This window comes from Tinamus guttatus, unplaced genomic scaffold (assembly GCF_059628265.1).
Source record: "Tinamus guttatus ecotype Peru unplaced genomic scaffold, ASM5962826v1 Tinamus_guttatus_pri_ptg000044l, whole genome shotgun sequence".
NCBI classification, from domain to species: Eukaryota; Metazoa; Chordata; class Aves; order Tinamiformes; family Tinamidae; genus Tinamus; species Tinamus guttatus.
In genome coordinates, this window is record NW_028288578.1 from 892,004 (window position 1) to 913,162 (window position 21,159).

Below are 21,159 nucleotides of genomic sequence, written 5' to 3' on the forward strand. Positions count from 1 at the left end.
GCTGGAGCAAGCAATATAGCCTCTCCCAGAGTGTCATTTATGAGCATACTTTCATTAGCCCCCCTTTTTTTTTGTCCTTTGTTATGAGCCTGGAAAAAAAAAATGTGTGTAGGAAAATCATTTCGCTGCAGCCTCTGGGAGAAATCAAACTTCTTGCCAAGCGGGAGCTCTGGGAGAGCTCGGAGCTGCCGGGTCAGGTCCCCAGCCCTGTGAGGCGGCAGCAAAAAGCTCCCACTGGCTTTAGGCTAGACTTAAAAAACTCTTGATTTTTAGGCTTATTTTCCCAACTCCTTCCTTTGTATCTCTAGGCTCAGAGACAAGGGGGAGGTGGGAAAGGCTCTATAGAGCAGCTCATGGCTGCTCCCTTCCTCCTCCCTTCTGTCCGAAGATTATTTCCATCCATCCAACTTTTTTCCCAGATACTGTATCACTTGCTTCTGTGACTAATCTCTGGGCAGGAGAGAAAAATTATTTTGAAAGTTCAAGAGAAACATAAACCAGCACATTTGTGAGTGTTTTTCTCCTCTTCCCTTCCTCTGAATGACTTGAGTTTTATTATCCCGCTTGACCGCATGCTGAGATAGATACTTTCCTTTCAAGCAGAGCCTGTTGCTGGCAGCATGTTATAGAGGCCCCAAACCTGGTGTACATTTTGCCTTCATATTTCAGTCTTCCATTAACACCAATGCTTTAGCCTTTTTGTTTTTCCCCTTAGAGTAATTGCTTTTTGGATAGTGGCAGCCCTGGAAGGTTGAGGCCTCAGGGAAAGGGTAGGTAAGCAGTATGAAATCAGTCACATCCCAAATTTTTCCTGTCCCCACATGAGTCATGATCTCACTTCATGTGTCTTTTTACTGGCCAGCTCAGGCACAGAGAAGGACCCAGGTGTTGGCGTGTCACCATCAACTCCACGGTGATAGGGAATCTTCCCATCCCTCAGCCCCAGGCTGTGCCTTCACACCAGGAGCAACGTGTCTCCACCCCAACTCTGTCCTCCCTTGCGGACTCCCCAGTGGAAGATGGACCTCAGAGCTTGCCCATAAGCAAAGCAAATAAAACGTGTTTGGCTCTTCACGTACTGTTTGCGTTTTCCTCAGAGGAAAAGGCAGCAGGTGGGATAGCGTCATTGTGTGGGCTGGATCCTGCCCTCAGGGCCATGCTTGGCCCATACGTAGTCAAAGAACTTTCCAGCATTTTCTGTAAGACATCTACACAACTGTGGCTATTGTAACTGCTGCATACATTATCTGCACTAATGTCTCTTGAAGAGGTTGCTTCTGGTTGGTAGGTGGTATCATAGACTCCATCCATTTTTGGTGTGGACGGTTGCTAAGAGGAAACCAATCCACAGAAAGTGCTTTGAGGTGCTTCCTTCCTACAGTCTGAATTAAGACTGTTTGCTGCAGAAAGATTGTTAGATTTGTGTTTCTGTCTTTTTGCATTTTGAGAGACTATTTTTGCCAGTACAAAATAGAGGACAATGGCGCTCCCTTTAAAAATGAGGTGAATGCTCTGACTAACTTGAGTGGGTGGAAGGGACTTCACACAGGATGAAGCTGAGGATGAACCTGCCCTTGCCAAGATAAACAGCTGCAGACATCTCTGCAAAGAAAAAGGACCCTACTGTAATGCTGTTCAAATAATTCAGCCACATAAAGCTAGTTTGGGGTGTGTATCCATCATGTTATAATTAAAACCAATGGATTTTATATGAAGAAAGAAAAGGTGCATCATAAGTCATGCAAGAGCACTGAAGCTCTCCATAGCTGATATGGTTAGGGCAATAAATAGGTATTCCTTAGGACAATAAAGATGCTAGGCCTGTGCAAATCAAAGCAGAAAGCTCCCACTTTCCTTCCTACATCTGTCTTTCATTTGCTTTGCCTCTATCTGCCTGTTGTTGATGTTTTCTCACATTATCTTGGTCTCTTTCTTCAAACTGCATTTCATTCCAAGAAGCCAAGGAACTCCAGGTGTGAACGAGGACTGTTAGCATGAACTCACTCTCTCTGCTGTTATTGTTATCATTCCTGTGAAAATCAGCTCGATGGTGGCTTGGCTCTGTGTAATTTGTTCTGCTGTTTTAATCTTATCCATGTTAAATGTGAAAACGGAATAAAAAGTGAAATGCTTTGGATGATGGCTTGAATCCAAAGATGCAAAACTCAACCCAGTGGAGTGCTGGCATGCTTCGGAGGAAGATGTTTGAGCCCTTGCAGGGTTGGGACCTGCCATGCAGGTGCGTTAAATGTTGAGGATCTGCTGCAGGAGAGCACTGCAGTCAGCAGAATCCCAGGACTCTCATCTTGATGTTTGTCCATCATCCTGGCATTTGGCCATCACACTCCAGTGCAGTTAAGGTGTCAAGCACTGATGAATGCGATTTGTAGCATGAGCTGCCTGTGTAACACACATGAGAGCTGGACACCCCTTTGGTCCAGGGGGAAGGGACGGCGCATGTCTGCATTTCTTCAAATACCCAGGGCCTGAAACTCACTCAGTGAATGTGCAGGGAGATACTGAAAGGCTCCAGTTTGTATTGAGATAAACTGTTAAAAAAATCTAATACAGAATTTATAATGCTCAATAAAATGTTTCAGTGTTTTACATGTTAAGACCCCAGTGAAATTAAGTAATCATATTCCCACCATTCAGCTATTTAGTAATCTAAACACATACTATTTTTTCCATTACTATTGTTTCCATTACTGGCAGCAGACTTGCGGGGGTCTGGTTATTTTTGTCTTTGAACATCCTCTGTGATTTTTGGAGCTCCTCTGTCTCCACCTGTATGTCCAGCTGGGCATACAGCACATCTTTAAATATTCCTCTAAACAGCCCCCCATTCCAGTCTTGCCCCTGGACATGCTACTGAGCCCCTTTGTGCAACTGTATTAGCTGGACAGGTCTTTGGGAAAATACTCGGGGAGATCTGGAGCTAGGGGCACCGGCTGCCATTTCTTTAAGCTAAACCCTGACTTTGCCCCAGGCTAAGTCACATTCTAGCCTCTTCTAAAACAAAGATAATTATGTGATCATGGCCTCCAGGGACTACCACTTGGCTAGCAATTTTGGAAGTGCTCACACGGGTTTGGAGTGCTCAAAGATAAGGATTTCTAGGTGTTTCATGAGAATTAATAGGCAACAGGGAAGCTCCATCAGTATCTCGCTCAGGGAGAGCAATCATTAATAGACATCGGCAAATCTGCAGCGGGGTGGAGGGGAGAGTTTTGCCGCTCACAGCACAACATTTTATTAGTTTTGCTGCTCACAGCACAACATGCTTAAAAACCCCAGAAAATCGGATGCTATGGCAAAAGAGGAAGACAGACAGGCACCCTGTGCTGGAGATCTCTGCTTAAAAGTGACTCTCTCCACCCCATTAAGGGAGAATTTTCTCTCTCAGGAAAAGAGAACCAAGAACTCTGAATTTTAATCTAAGCCCAAACAAACCAAAAGTAATAATAATAATAATAATAATAATAATAATAATAATAATAATAATAATAATAATAATAATAATAATAATGGCTTCAGACTTCAGCACCAAGGGTGAACGCAGGACAGCGCTGCAAACCTTTGCTGAGGGGTGTCTGTCTCTGGCCCACTGAATTGGGAGCTTGCAGCAGTTTGGAATATGGCTCCACATAGTTCCCTTAGGGGGAAACTATGAACCGAAAGGTTGGAAATCACTGAGCAGCATGAAATATGGAATCAAAGAACATGTCAAGGGCTTTTCTTAGCTAAATATTCCTGTGGAAGTGTTCAGCCTGGTAAGCACTTCTGGGTGGCACTCAAGCAATCTGAGAACCAACTTGTCCTGGAAAGCACTGACTCCAAAAGGAGATAGGCAGCTGGAAGGCAGTACAAATACTAAACTATTCTATAGGAAGACCAGACCTCTCATGAACTTATCTCATCGCTCTTTCCCCCTTTTCCAGTGCAAATCTATAAACAGGAGAATCTCAAGCTAGAGTGAAAGGCTGCAATTATAGCCTAGGAGGACAGATGGAGGTCAAGGGAAGGAGAAGCTTAAGTAAACGGTACCTCTGAGCCAATATCTGGCTGTGCTCGCTGAAGTTTTATACAGTTTTCAGACTTGTGGCTGAACAGGACCCTTAAGAACAAAAAGACTTGGCAGATGGGGCTGGGTAGGGATAGCTGGTAATGCAAGACTGGCTGGACAGGGAGCATGGGGTTAGGGCTGGGATCACAGCTGGACCACATGGTCTCGCTGTGAGGCCCAAGTCTGGCTGGCATTTCATGAGCGAGGCTGTTTTTACCTTGCAGAGATGTTCCTCTCTGTGTCTCTCTACAGAAACTGCTGCTCATGCTAGGGTTAGCTCACGTGTTTGTACCTCAAGCAGCATCCCCTGTGGTGGCTGTTTCCAAAACAGCCTCATTGGTGGCGGGGGGGGGGGGGGGGTGCCTCTCAAAGTAGTGTGTTAAAGAGCAAATGATTTAGCACATAATTAGGACGTAAACAATGATCCTGTGATCAGCAAGAGGCCTGCAAAGTCAGCTAGGCAGGATTTGGATGCAAGAAAGAGCAACATGCCAAGAAAAATGAGCGAATTGCTGAGTCTCTGGATCTTGGTGCTGAGAGGTAGCTCCTGCTCCGTCCCCGTGGGAGCTGCAGTTCCAGAGTTGTTTGCCAGCTGCAAATGAGAGCAACAACAGTGACTCCAAAGACACTGTCCGTTTGCAGTGAGGAAAACCCTTTCCATCGCCACCAGGCGTGAATGCAGAGGCTTCTGCTGGACCTTCCCCCTTCTTTTCCTCCTTGGACAAGGAGGGTGGGTTTCTGCAGCAGCCTTTGGGGCTCAGAGTGCCCCTCACCTCATGTAAAACCTCACAGTGCATTTCCCAGGGGCAGCATGTGAGGATTAATAGCACTGACAGTAACTAATGTAACTGGTGCAGCTCTGCGGCTTGCAATGTTTTACAACCGTGAGCATCCAGGCAAATGGATTTAGTACTGAGAGAAGGGAGTCATTAAAAGGAAAGAGCTCAGCTCTGCTTTCACTCAGGCTGACAAAGATCCGTTGACTCTGCAGAAAATACCTGCATCTTGCAGGGCTCATTGGAGTTTTTCCTTGCCTGCTCTGCACTGCTTGGGAAGGGGGGTCACTCCGTCCGGGGTACCAAAGCAGGGACCTGGCAAGGCTGCTACGCTCCTTGGAGCAGGTCCCTGCCCTCCATGCCCTCCTGCTGCCCTCCCCACTGGCTCTGGCACTGCGGTGTCCCCGTCACCACCGCGGGTCCAGAGGTGCTCCCTGCACCAGGGGCATTGCCCCCGCATTACCATGGGCACTGCACAAATAAGAGGATATTAAGAAACACCCAGACCAATCTTTGGCATTTTTCACCCCAGAATTCACGTCCACGTCCTTCAGAAACCCAGTCTGCTCTCCTCTACCACCCCTCCTAAATAAGCCGGTCTTTTTTGTACTTTCCCACTGAGCCTTTGAAGAGACAAGCACAGCTTCCTGGTCCTTTATTTGCCGTTTGGAGCTTTTCCCTGCTAAAACATACAATAATGTTAGCCAAATAGTTTCTCTCAAGTGCTAATACCATAGCCCGAGTCTGCTCCTGCCTGACTCATTACACACCAGATGTGGCAATTTCATACAAATAGACAGGTACTTAGAGAGCTTCTCCAAATCACAACAAGAACAGACTTGACAAAACCACAACATTTTACGGGGAACCTTGTCCCAGACTATGCGTTTTCCCATCTGATGCTAGTCTTGAGCAAACGAGACCTGTGAGCATAAGCTCTGCAAAATGAACACTCCCTTTTTCAAGATTCCCTGGTTGCTAGTGCAAAGGAAAGAACCTAGACACCACCATTTTTGTGCTATGGATTTATAATAACATTTTATTAATATATTATGCTACAAAAATATTTTGACAAAATAATATTAGAAAGCATCTTTTTATTACACTCTTCAAAACTGTTCAAAAAAGCAGGAGGCGGAACAGGAAAAAATATTTGCAATACATTTGAATTGAAAACTGACAAACATGCAATTTAAAATTCAGCGTGAATATCAAGCTGCAGGCTGGTTAATCATTCCTGCACAAGTATTGACTATCTGTGGGAAAGCTCTCCCTGGCTTTTAGCTAGATTAAGGTGCCTTGTGAAAAGCTGGTCACAGAACAGTTGCTTTGGGGCTGGGACAACACACACACCCGCCTGTGTGCTCAAAATTAGGCAACAGGCTTTCCGCTCCAGTTTAGCTGTTACAAGCTTAAATTGAAATCCAGCAAACCCTACAGAACATTGATAACATCAGAGATATGACTCAAGCCCATATGTTTTTTGGATATAACATATGAATATCTTATGGTACTAAGCAAAGCTTGAAAATGGTAACATTCATGCTGAGATGATCACTTTGGCACTTTGCTTGCTTTAACATAAATACATGATGGGAAAGTCCTCTCTAACAATGGTGGTAATGACGATTGGGTCATATCGTTTGACTAATCAATGCATTGAATACAGAGTAAGTTCTCTCTCTCCCTCTGTCTGTCTCTCAGCAATTGTATATCAAAGACCTTGGATAAATACACAACTCTGTGCCTTGGGTGTTCCTAAATTACACTGGAGCTTGGAGGAACAGGAAGGGAAGCTCAGCAAAGCAGATTTTTGACACCTGTATAAAGCATAGCTATCATAAATCGTGTTCATCATTTATTTTCAGAAGAGATATTGCATTATTCAACAGACCGAGGGATTGCAGAGAAACTACATCAGTCATAAAATACAATATACCTTCTGTCCCAGCTTACTAGCTGGGTCTCCAAGTGGCACTGCTTGTTAATACAGCATCTAGTTAAACACAGGCAAGGCAAGCGTGAAAACAATGAAAGAGGTGGAAGTAAGTTCTGCTGATGGTGGCAAAAGATATTTATTCCATTATGGCAATAGCTTGGCAGGTAATTATGTAATTAGCATTCATTTATAATGTTATAGCTACACATAATTTAAATTTTATCAATGTTAGTTGTAACTGAGGTTTCAGTTGCAAGAATGAATCTCATGAAACTTAAGCTTTGGTTTCCACCATATCAAAGGCATGTCCTGACCGATAGACATTGCATAGGTCTGTTGATTGTGTGTATGTTTCCCGTAGGTAAATTGTATCAACAGTGCTTGCAGGTTTCATGTGAGATTCATTGGCCATGGCTTTTTACTTTTTTTTTTTTTAATTGTTTTTTAACTTCCCTGCTCCTGTAATCTTGTGATTATATGGACATTGTAGGAAGAAAGCAAGCAGCCAGTTTCCAAAAGCCTGTAAATGTTTAATGCCTTGAAAAAACACCAGAAAAATGAACAAGCAACCCCTGCCCATCCCCTCCCTCCCCCAGAAAGAGTTCCATGAGACTGGCAGCCAATTTTGAAGTGTGTGTCAAATCTGACAGACACTCTTCAGATCTGAGGGGAATATAATCATGCCTTCAAATCCAATCCACTTTATTGAAGATGCATAGATCTCTGCTAAATAACAGTAATATATTCGAATTAATACCACTCTGCCATGGCTGATTAATAAATATTGCATTTTGTATATCACAGTGAGGGTCTCTTTTGCTGATATTGCTATATGTACATGCCATAGATTGAAACAAGTTACCCTAAGTCAAATTTTAGGGTAAGATGACAGAATAAAAGAAATATCTGGTTGGAAAACTGTGCTGAAGCTACTCACGCAGGGTTTCTGAATTTGATCTATGAGAAGCTAGTCAATCTTGTCCTGCAGTTCCTTCCTCCTTGATGACTTTTATATAATAGCCATTGTTGTTAGTAGGAATTTGCCTTTAAAAGCGTGTGTGTATGTGTATGTGTGTGCACACATCATCTCCCCTGACCCGGAGGAAGCTCAGCTGATCCTTTAGTCAGTGTGTTGACTCTGAACCCCAGAGACACCTTGCGTTGAAACCTGGATCACAACATGAAGAACACTGGGCACCATAAATTCAGCGAGCTCAGCAACATTCATTCTTTTCAGAGGAATTACAGACAAAATGCCAGAGAGTGCCAAAAAAATCCTGCAAGATATTAAAAAAATGCTGTGATGTCCAAGCTAATGAGTATTTAATATTATTGTCTCATGGAAGAGTGATTCAGAGAGAGGTCTGTACAAGCAATAGCTAAGGGAAATTCTCTTGCGCTCAGGGGATTTGCAGTCTAATCTAAGAGAGATGAACTAACTATGCTGTGTGATATAATAACAGCTGTAAGCATAGAGATATGTATGCTCCTTACATTCAAAAATGCCTCGCAAACCTATGGGGAAGGTCACAGACTGGAAAAGAATAGAATTAAGATCCATTCTCAGTGCTACTTGTAGTTTCCTTCATAATCTTGGACAAATTGCTTCTATTTTTTGCTCTTTCCTCTTTCCCTCTCTCGTATTTTTGTGGTCTTTTATCCTTTCACTGTAAGTTTTCCAACACCTGGAATTATTTCTGGATGGTATCACAAAATCATTTCTCATTTCTACCAGATTAAAACAAATAAAACATCCAATTGGTTTTGGTTCACTGACTGTTCCCTTTTATTATGTAACTTATCATCACTCTCAAGTTTGGCCTACCTTATTTCCAGTTGTATTTTTGTGGATAATGCATAATAATTACATTATAATTTTGTTCTAATCTCTGTCTTCAATAAAAAAAGAGAGACAATCTTTTTCAAATGCATTACAGTTGAATTTGAAGGTCTGTTAGGCCATTATATTCAAATGAAGGCATTTCTAGGGTAATAGCTCAAATAAAACTGAAAGTTCTGAAAATATGTTTCCAATATCCAGCCTAGTGCAATAAATATTATGCAAGGTGAATGGATTCTGTCCAAAACTAACATCTCTAATCTTCTGCTAGCCAAAATACACAACACAAAAGTATGCACAGGACGTGCTTGAAACTTGCATTTGGGGCAAGGCTCAAAGTTTTCCATTCAGCTTTATCAACTGCTGTGCTTCAAAATATTGGGATAGCTTATAGCACTGTCTACCGTACCCACTTAAACTGACCACAAATCTACACATCCTTTTGCTGAAAATAGAGGAATGGCTGCAGGTCATGTGTGCAGGAAGCCAAAAAGAAGTTCTGTGCATGCTCCCTGGCCTTTTTAAAGCAATGAGTTAAGATGCATGACGGGAAAGCTCAGTATTTCACCACAATTTCAAATAAAACCACGTGTCTTTTAAATTCTGCCCCATTTTCCTTAATTTTCCTTCATTAATTGGTATGGTGACAGAACAAACCATGAATTCTAAACTTTGACTTGCCAGCTTGAAGATTACATGGAATCAGCTCCAGTCCTGGAGACCAAGATTTGGGTTTGGTGGGAAAGCGACATGAAGGTTTTCTATCAGACTGTTTTCAGTGTTACCATCATCATCTTCATCTGATGTTTTTCATAAAGAAAAGAATTTGCACACTAGCTTTCTCAATCTTCTTTCAATTAATATATTTTCATTAAATATTTTAGATTTTTGTTTTGTAAATGACTTTGAGAAAGAGACTATCTCAACCAAAAAATAACTTTCCATTTGAATCTCATGTATTGAAAGGTATTTTTCATCAAAGACGACCTGATGGGGAAGAAAAATCAACATGCTGTATTAGACACATAGCTTCTAAGTTGGACATGGCTTTTTCACAGATGTTCTTCATCTCAGTCATAAAAAGAAGCTCCATGGACAGGGAAAAAATCTTTTCTGTGAGCTGTCATAACTTTTCTAAGTCAACAGAGGCACCAAGGTCTACAAAAGGAGGAACTTTCTGTATGTCTCCATGACATAGAGTTTAACTCAATACCTGCTTGTCTTGAACAGATTTTGAACAAGTCATAACTCAGCACTGAGATACCAGCTCAGCATCATTATAGCAAGATGAAAATGAATTTCTAGACATGTTCTGCCTTCCAGGTTGCTGATTTATATTAACATAACTGGAGTAAAGAAGTTTAATAAATTAATAGGATACTACATTTTTATACCCAACAGGCAGATCAAGTTTGAGTCTCATTTATGCATTGTTTTTATATAAGATGAGGGAGAGAATTACTTCGGTAGAATTATTACAGATTTTTTTCATTAAGAAAAGCCTGTCTTAATTCGAGTTAGCTAATTAATATCAGGGCAAAGAGGGAAACTGGTAATTTTGTGATAAGTTAAATAATTGAATTAAAGACAACAGGTAAGCTTAGTGTGTTATCTTGACTAATGACTTACTAAGTCCTATAAAAATATCTGAGATTACAGGTTGCAGTAGCTATTTTGCAATAAAAATAGCACCTATTTTTCTAACTGGAATAGGCCACAGACAGCAGCATGTGTTTTATTCAGTATAAGTTATGCTAATTAGAATTAAAACAAAAACAAAAACAAAGAACTTTAGCAGAAATGTACTTATTGGACAACTGCTGTAAAAAGTAATGGTTAAAGAAACATACAAGCCATTCTTTGGGTGTCCGTTCAGACACTTGCAGAGTTGTCAGTTAGAAAACAAATATAGAAAATATTAATTTATCTGTTTCACCATCGCTACTGATTAATAGGGATGTTAACATATACATCAAGAAAAAAATAAGTTTACTAGTTGAATAAATACATTTTTCTTTTTCTTTTTTTTTCTTTATATGAACATGTATATTTTACAAAACCCCATAGCACTATGGGAAATAAAGATCCTTCTACAAAAAGAAGATGTAAGTCAGTGTTACAATAAAGCTTTAGAGTTTCAAAATGTATCTGGGCAAAGAGACAAAATCAGCTAGAAGGCACTACTGATTCACTGAGTAGGTTCAGTTTGTAAATGCTGTCATAACCTCCACTTTCATAAATTATCTCTCTTCTCTATTCCAAGGGATTGCACGTAATACTAATGTGGTCAGGAAGGCTGCAGTAGATTCAGAAGAAAAGAAGCTATGGCCACACAGAAAGGAGAAGTTATTGATGGCCATAAAATGCTGGTTGAAGCTGAGCTTGTAGGGTGAGGCTGGGATGGGTGATCTGAACGTGGTCTCTGATCCAGACGGTTTGAAATCCAAATGGGGGGTTTGACTGTGATGTAGCCGTTGGTTATTCTGATATAGGAAGGCAATGTAGTGGTGCTAAAAGAAAACACAAGAGAAGGAAATTAAAGAGGAAATCCTTCATCATTAGTCCATAATCCGTCATACTACATGGTATTATCAACAGCAAAAACAAACAATAATTATGTTATTTGCACACAGTAGACATAGAGGGTAGCTCTCTGAGGGCTAGTAAATGTGATGGTTTGGAAACAGTGCCTGGTTTGGGAGGTCCTTCAGCTTCTGACTGCTTAGACCTCAACCAAAGGAGGGATTGTTGCTGAAGCACTTAATCACTTATCCTCTTTTCTTTAGCATCCACCGCTGGCCAGCATCAGGGGCTGGGATATAGAGATCTTTGTGCTGGCCCAGGATGACCCATTTTTTACATTCTGAACTACATTCCTGCCAGCAAGTATCTCAGAATTTGTCACGTCTCTTCTTAGAGAGAAGAGCAAGTGCCGGTTGTCATTGAGGGCCCTGGCGAAGAGCATCTATTGGGCTTGGAAGAGAGACAGCATGGGAGCTTTGCTACCTCTGACAACAGGATATAGGACTGGATAAGGACAGAAGGCTAGAAGGGACCACCCGGATCGATCCCTAATCTGGTCTCTCAGTGTCTCACTTGCCATGGACCACGTGTTTTGGAAGGGCCAGAAACCATGCACTCCCCCATTTAGAAGCCATAAGATTTTTTCAGGATCCCCTCACAAAACTGACAACCCTGACTGGAGAAGACGAAGCTGCTTCATTTTTCTCCTGTCTTTAAGACCTTTTGAATCAAATCACAATGCCAAAAATAAGAGTTAGTGTTGATCTTCCACAGCTATGGCTTTCGCTCAGTAATGGTGTGCGTGCCTATGGACTGAGGCTTGAGTTAGTACTTGATGTGAATGTGCAGGAAGGAATTCATCCCAAATTTCATGATTCTGAAGGTCCAAAAGGACCATGTACACTCAATTTGGAAGTTCTAAATTGTAAGCTGTATTTCATAAAATGCTTTCAGTTAATCTAGTATTAGATAATCAATAATCCATCTGTTGTCACAGAGCAGCATCACTGAGCATGTAGATTGTGCTTCAGAGCAAGGCATTCTGCCTCACAGCATGCAGAAAAATGACATGCTCCCCTGAACGTAAGACACGACAGTCAAAACTGCAGATTCTCTGTGTAATTTAAAAAAAAAACCTTCCATAAAGTGGATTTAGGGATCCTGAAAATTATTCTTTTAGCAATTTTGTAATGTAGGGGTTAGAAGGTTAGGGGAAGGGTTAAGAAGCAATGCAACATAATAAATATTCAGTTACAATATTTGAGATCCTGACCTTGGAGGGAAAGGCCTACATCTTGCATCATACGAGGCAAAAAGAACAATACCTTGCTCCAGATTCATGCACAGCAACAGGATTTAGCAAACTGCGGTCTTTTGTCTTTTCCTGTCTAAGCAATAATCAGATGACATATTGCAGCTGGTGATATTTAAGGTCATAGCTTTTAGGTTGGATGTTACAAAAGTATAGAGGCGATCATAAATTGTGTATCACAGGCACAGAACATGTGAACAGAACGGTGTCCATCCAGAAAAGGGCACTGCTAAACACACATGCAGGTCAACATCATATCCAAGGGACAACCGCTGCACAAAAACTTCATCCTGGATTCTGGGATAATTCATTTCAGTCTTCCCTCATCTTTTATACTGTTGCCACATCTTCTGGGTGGGATAGTTGTTCTGTAGTTAGAAATGATCATAACTAATGTGCAATAAATTATAGTAAGGAGAAAAATCAGCCTTTAAAACTAAAGGCATGGGAATTGCTTCACGAGGGCAGATAATCCATCTAACTAGTATTATGTCTTTGACAGTGAGAAGTGCTGCATGTTTCAGGGAAATAAACTGCTGTAAATAGACAAATCTGAAACCAAGTGATGCCAGAGAAAGCTCTTTTTCTAAATTCGTATAGTGAGGGGTTGGTTTAGGTGTTTAATTGATGATACAAGACATTAACTTCAGGGTTCCTGCTATTGCATCAAGACTACTGCAGTCACATAATACAGAGTTGGTGTAGGGTAAGCTAAGGGTGCTATTTCACATTTGTCCAATATTTTTGAGTGGTTAATTTAGTGCTTCCAGGAGTGATACCAGATTAGGGATTGTCTATTCAAGCTCCTGAAATATATGGGATACCAAATGAACTTCTTTCCCACAACCAATATAAAGCTATCATTAAAGCATACCTCTGACTAAAACTAGGTGCTAAATGCTATGAGTAATTCAACAGAAATGCAGTCATGTGCCCACCTTTGATCCAGATTTGATCTACCCTGTTGAGCAATACATGGTGGGTTAGCGTGCATCAGTTTTCCATAACGTAAGTATGAGGAGATGCTTATGTAGGTCTGTAATATTTATTAACAACTACTTTTTTTTGGCTGTTATAAAGGCTATGCCTTGTTGCACAGATTCACATCTATAATACAGTTGTTACGTTTCAGGGCATATATTAATAAAAATACATGAAAATGATGATCAACACTTTTTGCATTAGGTCTAAAGCAGAGGCTTTTCAAAGTATTCAATGGGAGTAAGGAGCCAAATAGACTGTCTGCAGCATTTGGGTGCTTGAATCTGCAGGAAATTTCTGCACAAGAATCATAAAGATTAATAGCGCTCAGCTGTGATAAGAGTCAAAGACCAGGCTTCAGAAATGATTTAGGCTGAGGTCACACATTTTGACATCTGTGATTGCAAAAACTTGCTACAGATCCCCAGGGTCTGGTTCTGCTAAAAGACAATCCAAAAGCAAGACAAGATTCCTTCATTTTCAAGTTTGTTTTCGAATGGGTTGGCTTCTCAATCTGGTTCATAATGTAACTGCTCATTGTAGACACATCCGGTGCAGTGGTTCCTGGACCATAATTTAATACCATCAATTATTCTGGCACTTGGTGTTATCAAACCACAGACCGACATTTTCAGAAGCCTGTATATCACAGAGGCAAACTGCTAAGTATCCTACCGCTAGATTTTTAAATATATTGACGTGTTTTAAGAAGTTACATCCATAGGTGTTCCTATGCTCATGTATTCTTTACGTGAATATTTGCCACTTTATGGAATCACATAGCCTAGCCCTAAATTAAATCAAATTTTAAACTGCCAGGAGGGCCTGTTTTTCTATTTCAGTTTTAAAAAATGCTGCCATAATGCCCTGTAGGCCTAGCAGTTTGGGTTTATCCTGCTCATTTAGGGGCTCGATCCTCCAGCAAAACTAAAATACCCACTGCACAGCAAACTGTCCTATTCTGCACCTTGGGGAGGTTTGAGACGTCCAACAGGCGCTGCAGGCTGGCGGGGGACACACAAAAGGAGCGTGAGGCCATTCATCAGCCAGCTACCTCTAAGGGATTCCAAAAGCAGCCCTAAATCAACATTCTGCATTTCTGTATGATGTGTTTCCACTTTCTAGTCAACTGCCAGGAGGCAGTTGCTTTTTGTTGATTTTCTTTCTCCCCTGGAAAAGATATTTTTTGAAAAGAAAATAATTTACTTAAATTCCAGGATTTCCTATAGCAAAAAAAGGGAAGCTTTGACCACTGTTTTCCTCAGTCAGTGAGGTTACTTTGGGTTTTCATCCCAAATCATTAGATTTCTATAAATGTTTCTTTGTTAAAGTAGATATTGTTGGGGGGAAAGGGTTATTTGTTTTTTTAAAAATCTTTAAGTGCTGTATGAGAGAAGAACAGGGTTTCTGTTAATGTATTCAAGGCATGCTAATAGTGAATCAATCATATTTTGTCCACATAATGTATTTTCTTAGAAGTAACTCTCCTTCAGCCTACTGCCAGGGCAGTTTAAAGATATTTAATGAGAATGACTTCTTTTACCAAATACTACAACTGCAGTGCAAAAACTTTAGTCGAAATTTTGTAGCTTAAGCTACAGTGAATGGTGAGAGAAACCTCTTCAGAAGGTGGTTCAGTCATTCCAGCATAAGCGTTGAGGTTGGTGCTCACTGTCTCTGGGTGTCCTTCCCTTTCTGTTGATTCTACAGGGAGACCAGGCAGCCAGGTCATATTGCAGCTGATCTTAGCCCAGGTGGCAGCAGATGGCATCCCTAACCTCCCTCCAAGTGTGCTTGCCTGTGGACACAGGATCTTTTGACCCTCAGACTTTCCCTATGCCTGAAAGCAGAAGCAGAATCCCCTGAACTCAATTAGAAACTTTCCCTTGTTTTTAGGAAAGTTTTCATCATTCCTGAAATTCACAATTTTATACTACTACTACTAATAATAGCATGACAGATCGCATGGACAACAACCTAAATTAACATCACTCCTCCTCTTGCCAGCCCAGGATATCCCATGTTTGAGTCCTTTGTGTCTGATAAAACTACCTTTATAAAAACATTCCACATGATTTGCGACGAACAGGCAACCACTATTCACTATTTTGCTTCTGTGTATGGGATTGTTTTAGAAATTTGGAAGACTCTAGGTATCTTTTAGCCAAATGACCTGCAGTATCATATTCATGAGCTTGTACTTTTGATCAGATAATAGGGCAGTTTTTCAAATCAGTGCATTAGTCATATGTTGTCTTACCATCATTAGAACTTGTAAAACTCTCCCAAAAAGCAGGGCCCCAGGCACATGCTTTGTGAACAGACCCTACTGACTCCAATTACATGATGCAAATACACTGGGGGCACGTGGAAGCACCTTGATGAATTGGGAACATTTTAAATCTGAAAAATAAAACAAACACGCATGCAACCTTTTGGGGGCATTCTGCTTTAGTTTGTGAGGACTTTGCAAGGAGTTTGCAAATAATTTTTGCTGTTGTTCAGTTTGTCCCTAAAAGCAGGGGCACATCTGACCAAGTGTGACACCCCAGCAGAATCACAGAAGATAAAGCCAGGAGAGACCTTCCAGCCCATATGTCCCAAAGACAGGAACAAGATCTAAACCCTTGCTGACATGTATGTCTAACTTATTCTTCAATAATACTATACACTACAATAACAGCAATTCCTGAGTCTCTGCAGACATCTATTCCAGCATTTTACCACCCCTGACATGCTAAATTACTGCCTAATGTTTCACCAAATCTCCTTTGCTACAGTGTAAGTTCGTGACTTCTCCTGTCCCTGTGGACAGATTTATTCCTTTCCTCTTCTCAGTGGCCTTTCACATGTTTTGAAGACTTAACCATGTTTCACTACTCAGTCTTCTCTCATTTAAGCAAACAGTGCCCTCAGCCATGAGTCCTTATGCTCGTGCCCTCCTTCCCCTTTGCTCTGGCCTCCCTCGTTGCAGCCTGTCTTCTCTGAAGTGCTGCCCGCACCTAGAAGCACCACATCTAGCCGAGGTTTTAACAACCCCTTACTCTGCCCTGCCTCTCTATTTGTAAAGCAAAAGGAAGCACATGAAACCTTCTGGTTCTGAATAGGAGTCATGTATCTCATGCACCAGCCCTCTGGGATCTCTAAGAAGATTCAGTCCTTCTTTGCTCGTAGGTCTTTACGCTCCGATCAACCTTCCTGAAGTCGATGGAAAATTGAACATGTGCTGAGGAAGTGAAGACTGGATGAATTACAGTGTGTGCATTTTTAATCTGCTGCCATGTTTCAGTCCCAATATTGTTACTGCTCAGGTTGGAGGAAGTGTTTTTTAAAGCACAGATTACAAAGTGTTCGGGGAATTTTAGGGGGATCAAAGGAACTGTATAAACACATGACAACTATTTTTAATAAGTGTAAACAAATGTGGACTGAGCCAGCCATTCTTGCAACAGCATCAGATGAAAGAAGCTTATCAGAACGATATGCCAGCTTAGACTGAGCCTTGAAAAAACACATTTTTCAGTTGAAAGCCTAAAAACCTAAAAAAACTGAAATAATTTTTTGAGTAAATACAATAATGACTGTTTTGCATTTGTGATTTGATGTTAACCTTATGATGGTTGGGTTTTTAAAAATGATATTAAGCATATGCTTCCTGTTTCTTTTCAAACAAATTTTACCCTATTTTTTTCCTTTCATTTAATGAGCAGATGTGAAAGGAGTTGATCACATTATTTTTCTGGTGATCAGGAATAATGTCTTTCTGGTGAAGTCAATTATTCTTGGAACTAACCAGACCTATCTGTGTCATCAAAACTTATTAATCAAAATTTGAAAAAAAAGACCTGCTTAAAGCACTGTGACCAACGAGTTGCTGTGTAAACTAGCTGACTCATGAGAAGTTTGACCACGTTTCTGAAAGAAAAGAATAGGTAATGAACCTAGAGGAAAAAAAAAAGTGCAGGTTGGAAGTGAAAGAGAAGCACACTAGAAAAAAAATCACACTAGAAATAATATACAAAGTTTTAACTATGAAGACCATGAAAGTAACTTCTTAAAGGTATGTAGTCCCTCCATCTCCTGAAATTTTCAGATTAATTAATTCAGATTCTGGAGGGGATTCTTTCATTCAGCACAGGTTGTAATTCTTCAAGATTTATAGAGCTCTTCTTCACTGTCTTACTTATGGGTTCATTCTTGAAACCCGGGGGATCAATCCTGCAAGGTGCTGAGTCTCCTAGTCCCAGAGGAGCAGGACACTAAGCACTACAGGCATATGAGCGGTCCCAGTGAGGGTAGTATTCACATACCTACAACTCAGCACATGCTAAAGCCCTTTGTGGGATCAAGGCCAAGAGGCTCATGCTTTCGCAAGGTTCAGTTCATTAAAAAAAACCCAAAAAACAACCTGGATCTGATTAAGGAATCCGATTTTGGTCCAGAGGAGGCCACTACTCATTTGCAGTAGTAGAGTAACTGCCTTTGCATGTCTGAATGAGTGAGCAATCTCACTCACTGATTTCTGGCCAACGGAAAAGACAGGAGGTGTGCCAAACAAGAGCCTTATCTCTATTATTTTCTATTTGCCTCTAGGTTATTGGGAGCCCAGATCTCTGGCCGTTTTCCACACTGCAAGAATCCCACTCTCCACAAGCAGCGCTGTGTAGGCCCGGCGGCGCCGCAGACACGGCTGTGCTATGGATAGAGGGCTGAGGCCACCACGTCGGGAGCCTTTCAACAACCTGCTGCCGTTGATAAGAGCTTTCCTTTTGACAAGATGCAAATGGGAACCACATTCCCACCTGAAAGGATCTTTGACCTCTGATCCAGCTTCATTTCAGCATCCTGGCTGCTCCAGAGACTGACAGCAACAACTCCCCTCCTTGGAGTGGGCACTTGTGACCCTCCGACCCACGTGCAGAAGCAAAGGGCACGTGTCAGTGTCTGCTGATAGCCGGCTATTTATGCCCTCAGCCCTGCTCTTTGTTACATCTGTGTCTGCCACAGCTTATCTCTGGGAGAAAGAAGATGGTACAGAAGGAAATGAGGGAAAGAAAAGCCCAGGCTTCACAAAGAAATGGCTCTGAAGTGTGCCAGGACTCCAAGTCGTGCTGCCGACGTGCACTTAACAGGCAGCAGAGTGGGAAACTTGAAGGCAAAAGGAAGCAACGTGGGGCACCTTCACCTCCCTACCTCTTAGCAGAAGCTGCAGAAGGTGCCACAGATGAGAATCATGCGCCATCCATTAACAGTGTTCAAAAGGGGGGATTAATTGTAGCTATGTCAAATTCAGGCATGTAGTCTGAGCCATTCATCTGCGTTAGCTCCATAGTTTGTGAAGAAATGAGATATCTCCAGAGGACAATCTATCCCTCTCAAAGGCATGTCTCCAAGGTAGGCAAGATGAGCTCTTTTCTGAAGATCTCTATCTCTGGAATTCGGGTCTCCTGAATCCCGGCCAAGTTCCCATCCTAGTAAGGGCTTTGACAGGTAAGGATGGGTTAACACAGTTTTTCCTAACCTGGGATGGGGCTGCAGGGTTGGGAAGAGGAAATGGCCTGAAGAAACAGGCGCTCTCAGAGATCTGCAGCTCCCAGTTGCCCACATCACCTGGAAAATACCTCTGTGATGACAAATTCGGCTCTGGAACCAAGCACCCAAGAGAAGAGAGTTATATTTACTGCAGCACAGCTGATGTTATGCAGAAACCCTAAAATGCAGAGCAGCCTTCAGGTGACTGATGGGCATGTTGCCATGTAGGTTCCCATTCAACATTCTGCCCTGAAATACTTCAGGAAAACCCTGCAAGCATCTCACCCCCAAAACCTGCACCCACACATGTGCTAGTAGCAGAATCAGGTCCCTGAGTCCTTTTCAGACAAGTGCAGAATGGTGTAAAAACACAGAACGCTGTAAAAACCAATAACCTTTGAAGCACACCCTCTGAGTAATTACTCCATTCCCATCTAATGACTTAAAGATGTTATATTCCTCTCTGATTTGGCAACAACAAAGTTTTCAACCTTATTAAAACCAGCCTGTCAGGAAACTACATGTCATCCTTAAAAAAAAAAAGAAAAAAAAAGAAAAAAGAAGAAATTCTTTAAAATCCCTCTGAACAATAATTCAAGATACTGTAGCTGAAGAACCATGATTTGTTGTAGTGTCTGGGTGGTCCTGAGGCAGGAGATGACAACATTAGCTCTCTCCTTTGCCCTTTTAAGCAATGCTTTGATGATTCTCTAATATCCTAAGAATATCCCCCTGTGATTTTGTCCTGGGACGAGGCAATCACAGAGCTGGGATAATGCATCCCAGTTTTACCCGGGGCCTCGCCCTTGCTAACAGGGGATACTTCAGAGCACTTTGTTTCACCAATTCTGTGCAGACATCTGAGGCAGGATGTCTTTAAGATTCCACGTAGTGACATGGGCTCAAAATCATCCACAGATTTGCCCTCACTCAATGCACACATCTGGTTGTGTACCTGATTTCTATGTGCAATTAATCATGATTCAACTAAGTGAATACTTATTTCACTGGTTATCGGAAAGATAATGATTGTAGTTATTACAGCCAAAGTAAGCAACAGAATCAAGGGCGCATATACAGATGACCTTACTGTTTTATAAATCTTGCCAGTGATGTCATCTTCCAAATTTTGGGGGCAACCTGCTACCTGCTGGTGTACAAAATATAAAGGGAAACACAGTGGTTTTTTCATTTGGTGGGGCCTACTGTCAGGTGATTTTCAATCAAATCCCAAGCCTGAGCTGACTATATGCACTTTGTACCCACTCTTCTAACTGGCTGCTCTCCCTAGAATGGCCACCACCAAAACAATTTCTGTTTTTTTCAGGTGATCAAAATCATAATCCGCATTTATGTCTTGGGCTTGAAGGGCTAACCTTTTAATTAAATAGAAACAGAATGATGAGGTCTGCCCTCTCCTTTGTGTGCTCAAGTGTTTGTTTGGTACTGTGTGGGCCCTATGGCTCAATATTTTTTGCAGATGCACAGAATTAACCATGCATGTTTAAATGTGCTTGGGGAACCCATACATTCATAAAGATGTATATATTTGACCTTGTCACTTTCTTGTTAAACACTGTAAAAGATATCGACTTTCCCCTCCAGATTTTAAAATGATTTAGGATAGCCAGTACTGGGGAAATACCTAAAACATCCTGTCAAATTAGTTATTTTCTCCAAGACTGTTCTCTAAGACACACAATTATTTCAGCTAAAAAGATGCCTGGGCAATGTATTAAAGAACAGAATGAACAATCAAAATATAAACTGGTTTAAATGGATGTCCAATGTACTGCATTTTTCCATTTGATTTTAATTTTCTTTTTCCTTCTCCCCATTCTTTTTCCATTTCTGTGTAGCAGTTTTTCTCTCCGCTTAGTCTGTATCACATTTTTCTCTATAATTCATTGGGCTCGCTTTCCTGCTCACTGCTTGCATTTTTCCAGAGTCTCTTAATAAGAATAATTTAGGTTAGGTCAGATCTTTGAACCTGTTTTTCAGAGCAGTATTGAATTCAAGCTTGTTCCATTGAACAAAAGCACTGGCTGCTTCTTCTTTCCAGCAGACTCCCTCTTGAAATAAAGAAGGTTCATAGGGCGTATCTACCAAGCAGAAATGCAAGGAACATTAAATTGCTGGATTGCCCACAAGGCTGGTGCTTCTTTCTGATGCTTATAAAGCAACTATGGC

General features: G+C 41.4%; 1 protein-coding gene across 1 annotated transcript in view; it reads right to left on the reverse strand.

Annotated features, from left to right (window-relative positions):
* Positions 1-10,636: 10,636 nt before the first annotated feature.
* Positions 10,637-21,159, reverse strand: part of TRABD2B (TraB domain containing 2B) — a 286,123-nt gene continuing 275,600 nt past the window's right edge. The window contains exon 7 of the mRNA XM_088536697.1: positions 10,637-11,131. Within this exon, the coding sequence (XP_088392823.1) occupies positions 10,909-11,131 (223 nt within the window). The 3' untranslated portion in view covers positions 10,637-10,908. The remainder of the gene's footprint in view (positions 11,132-21,159) is intronic.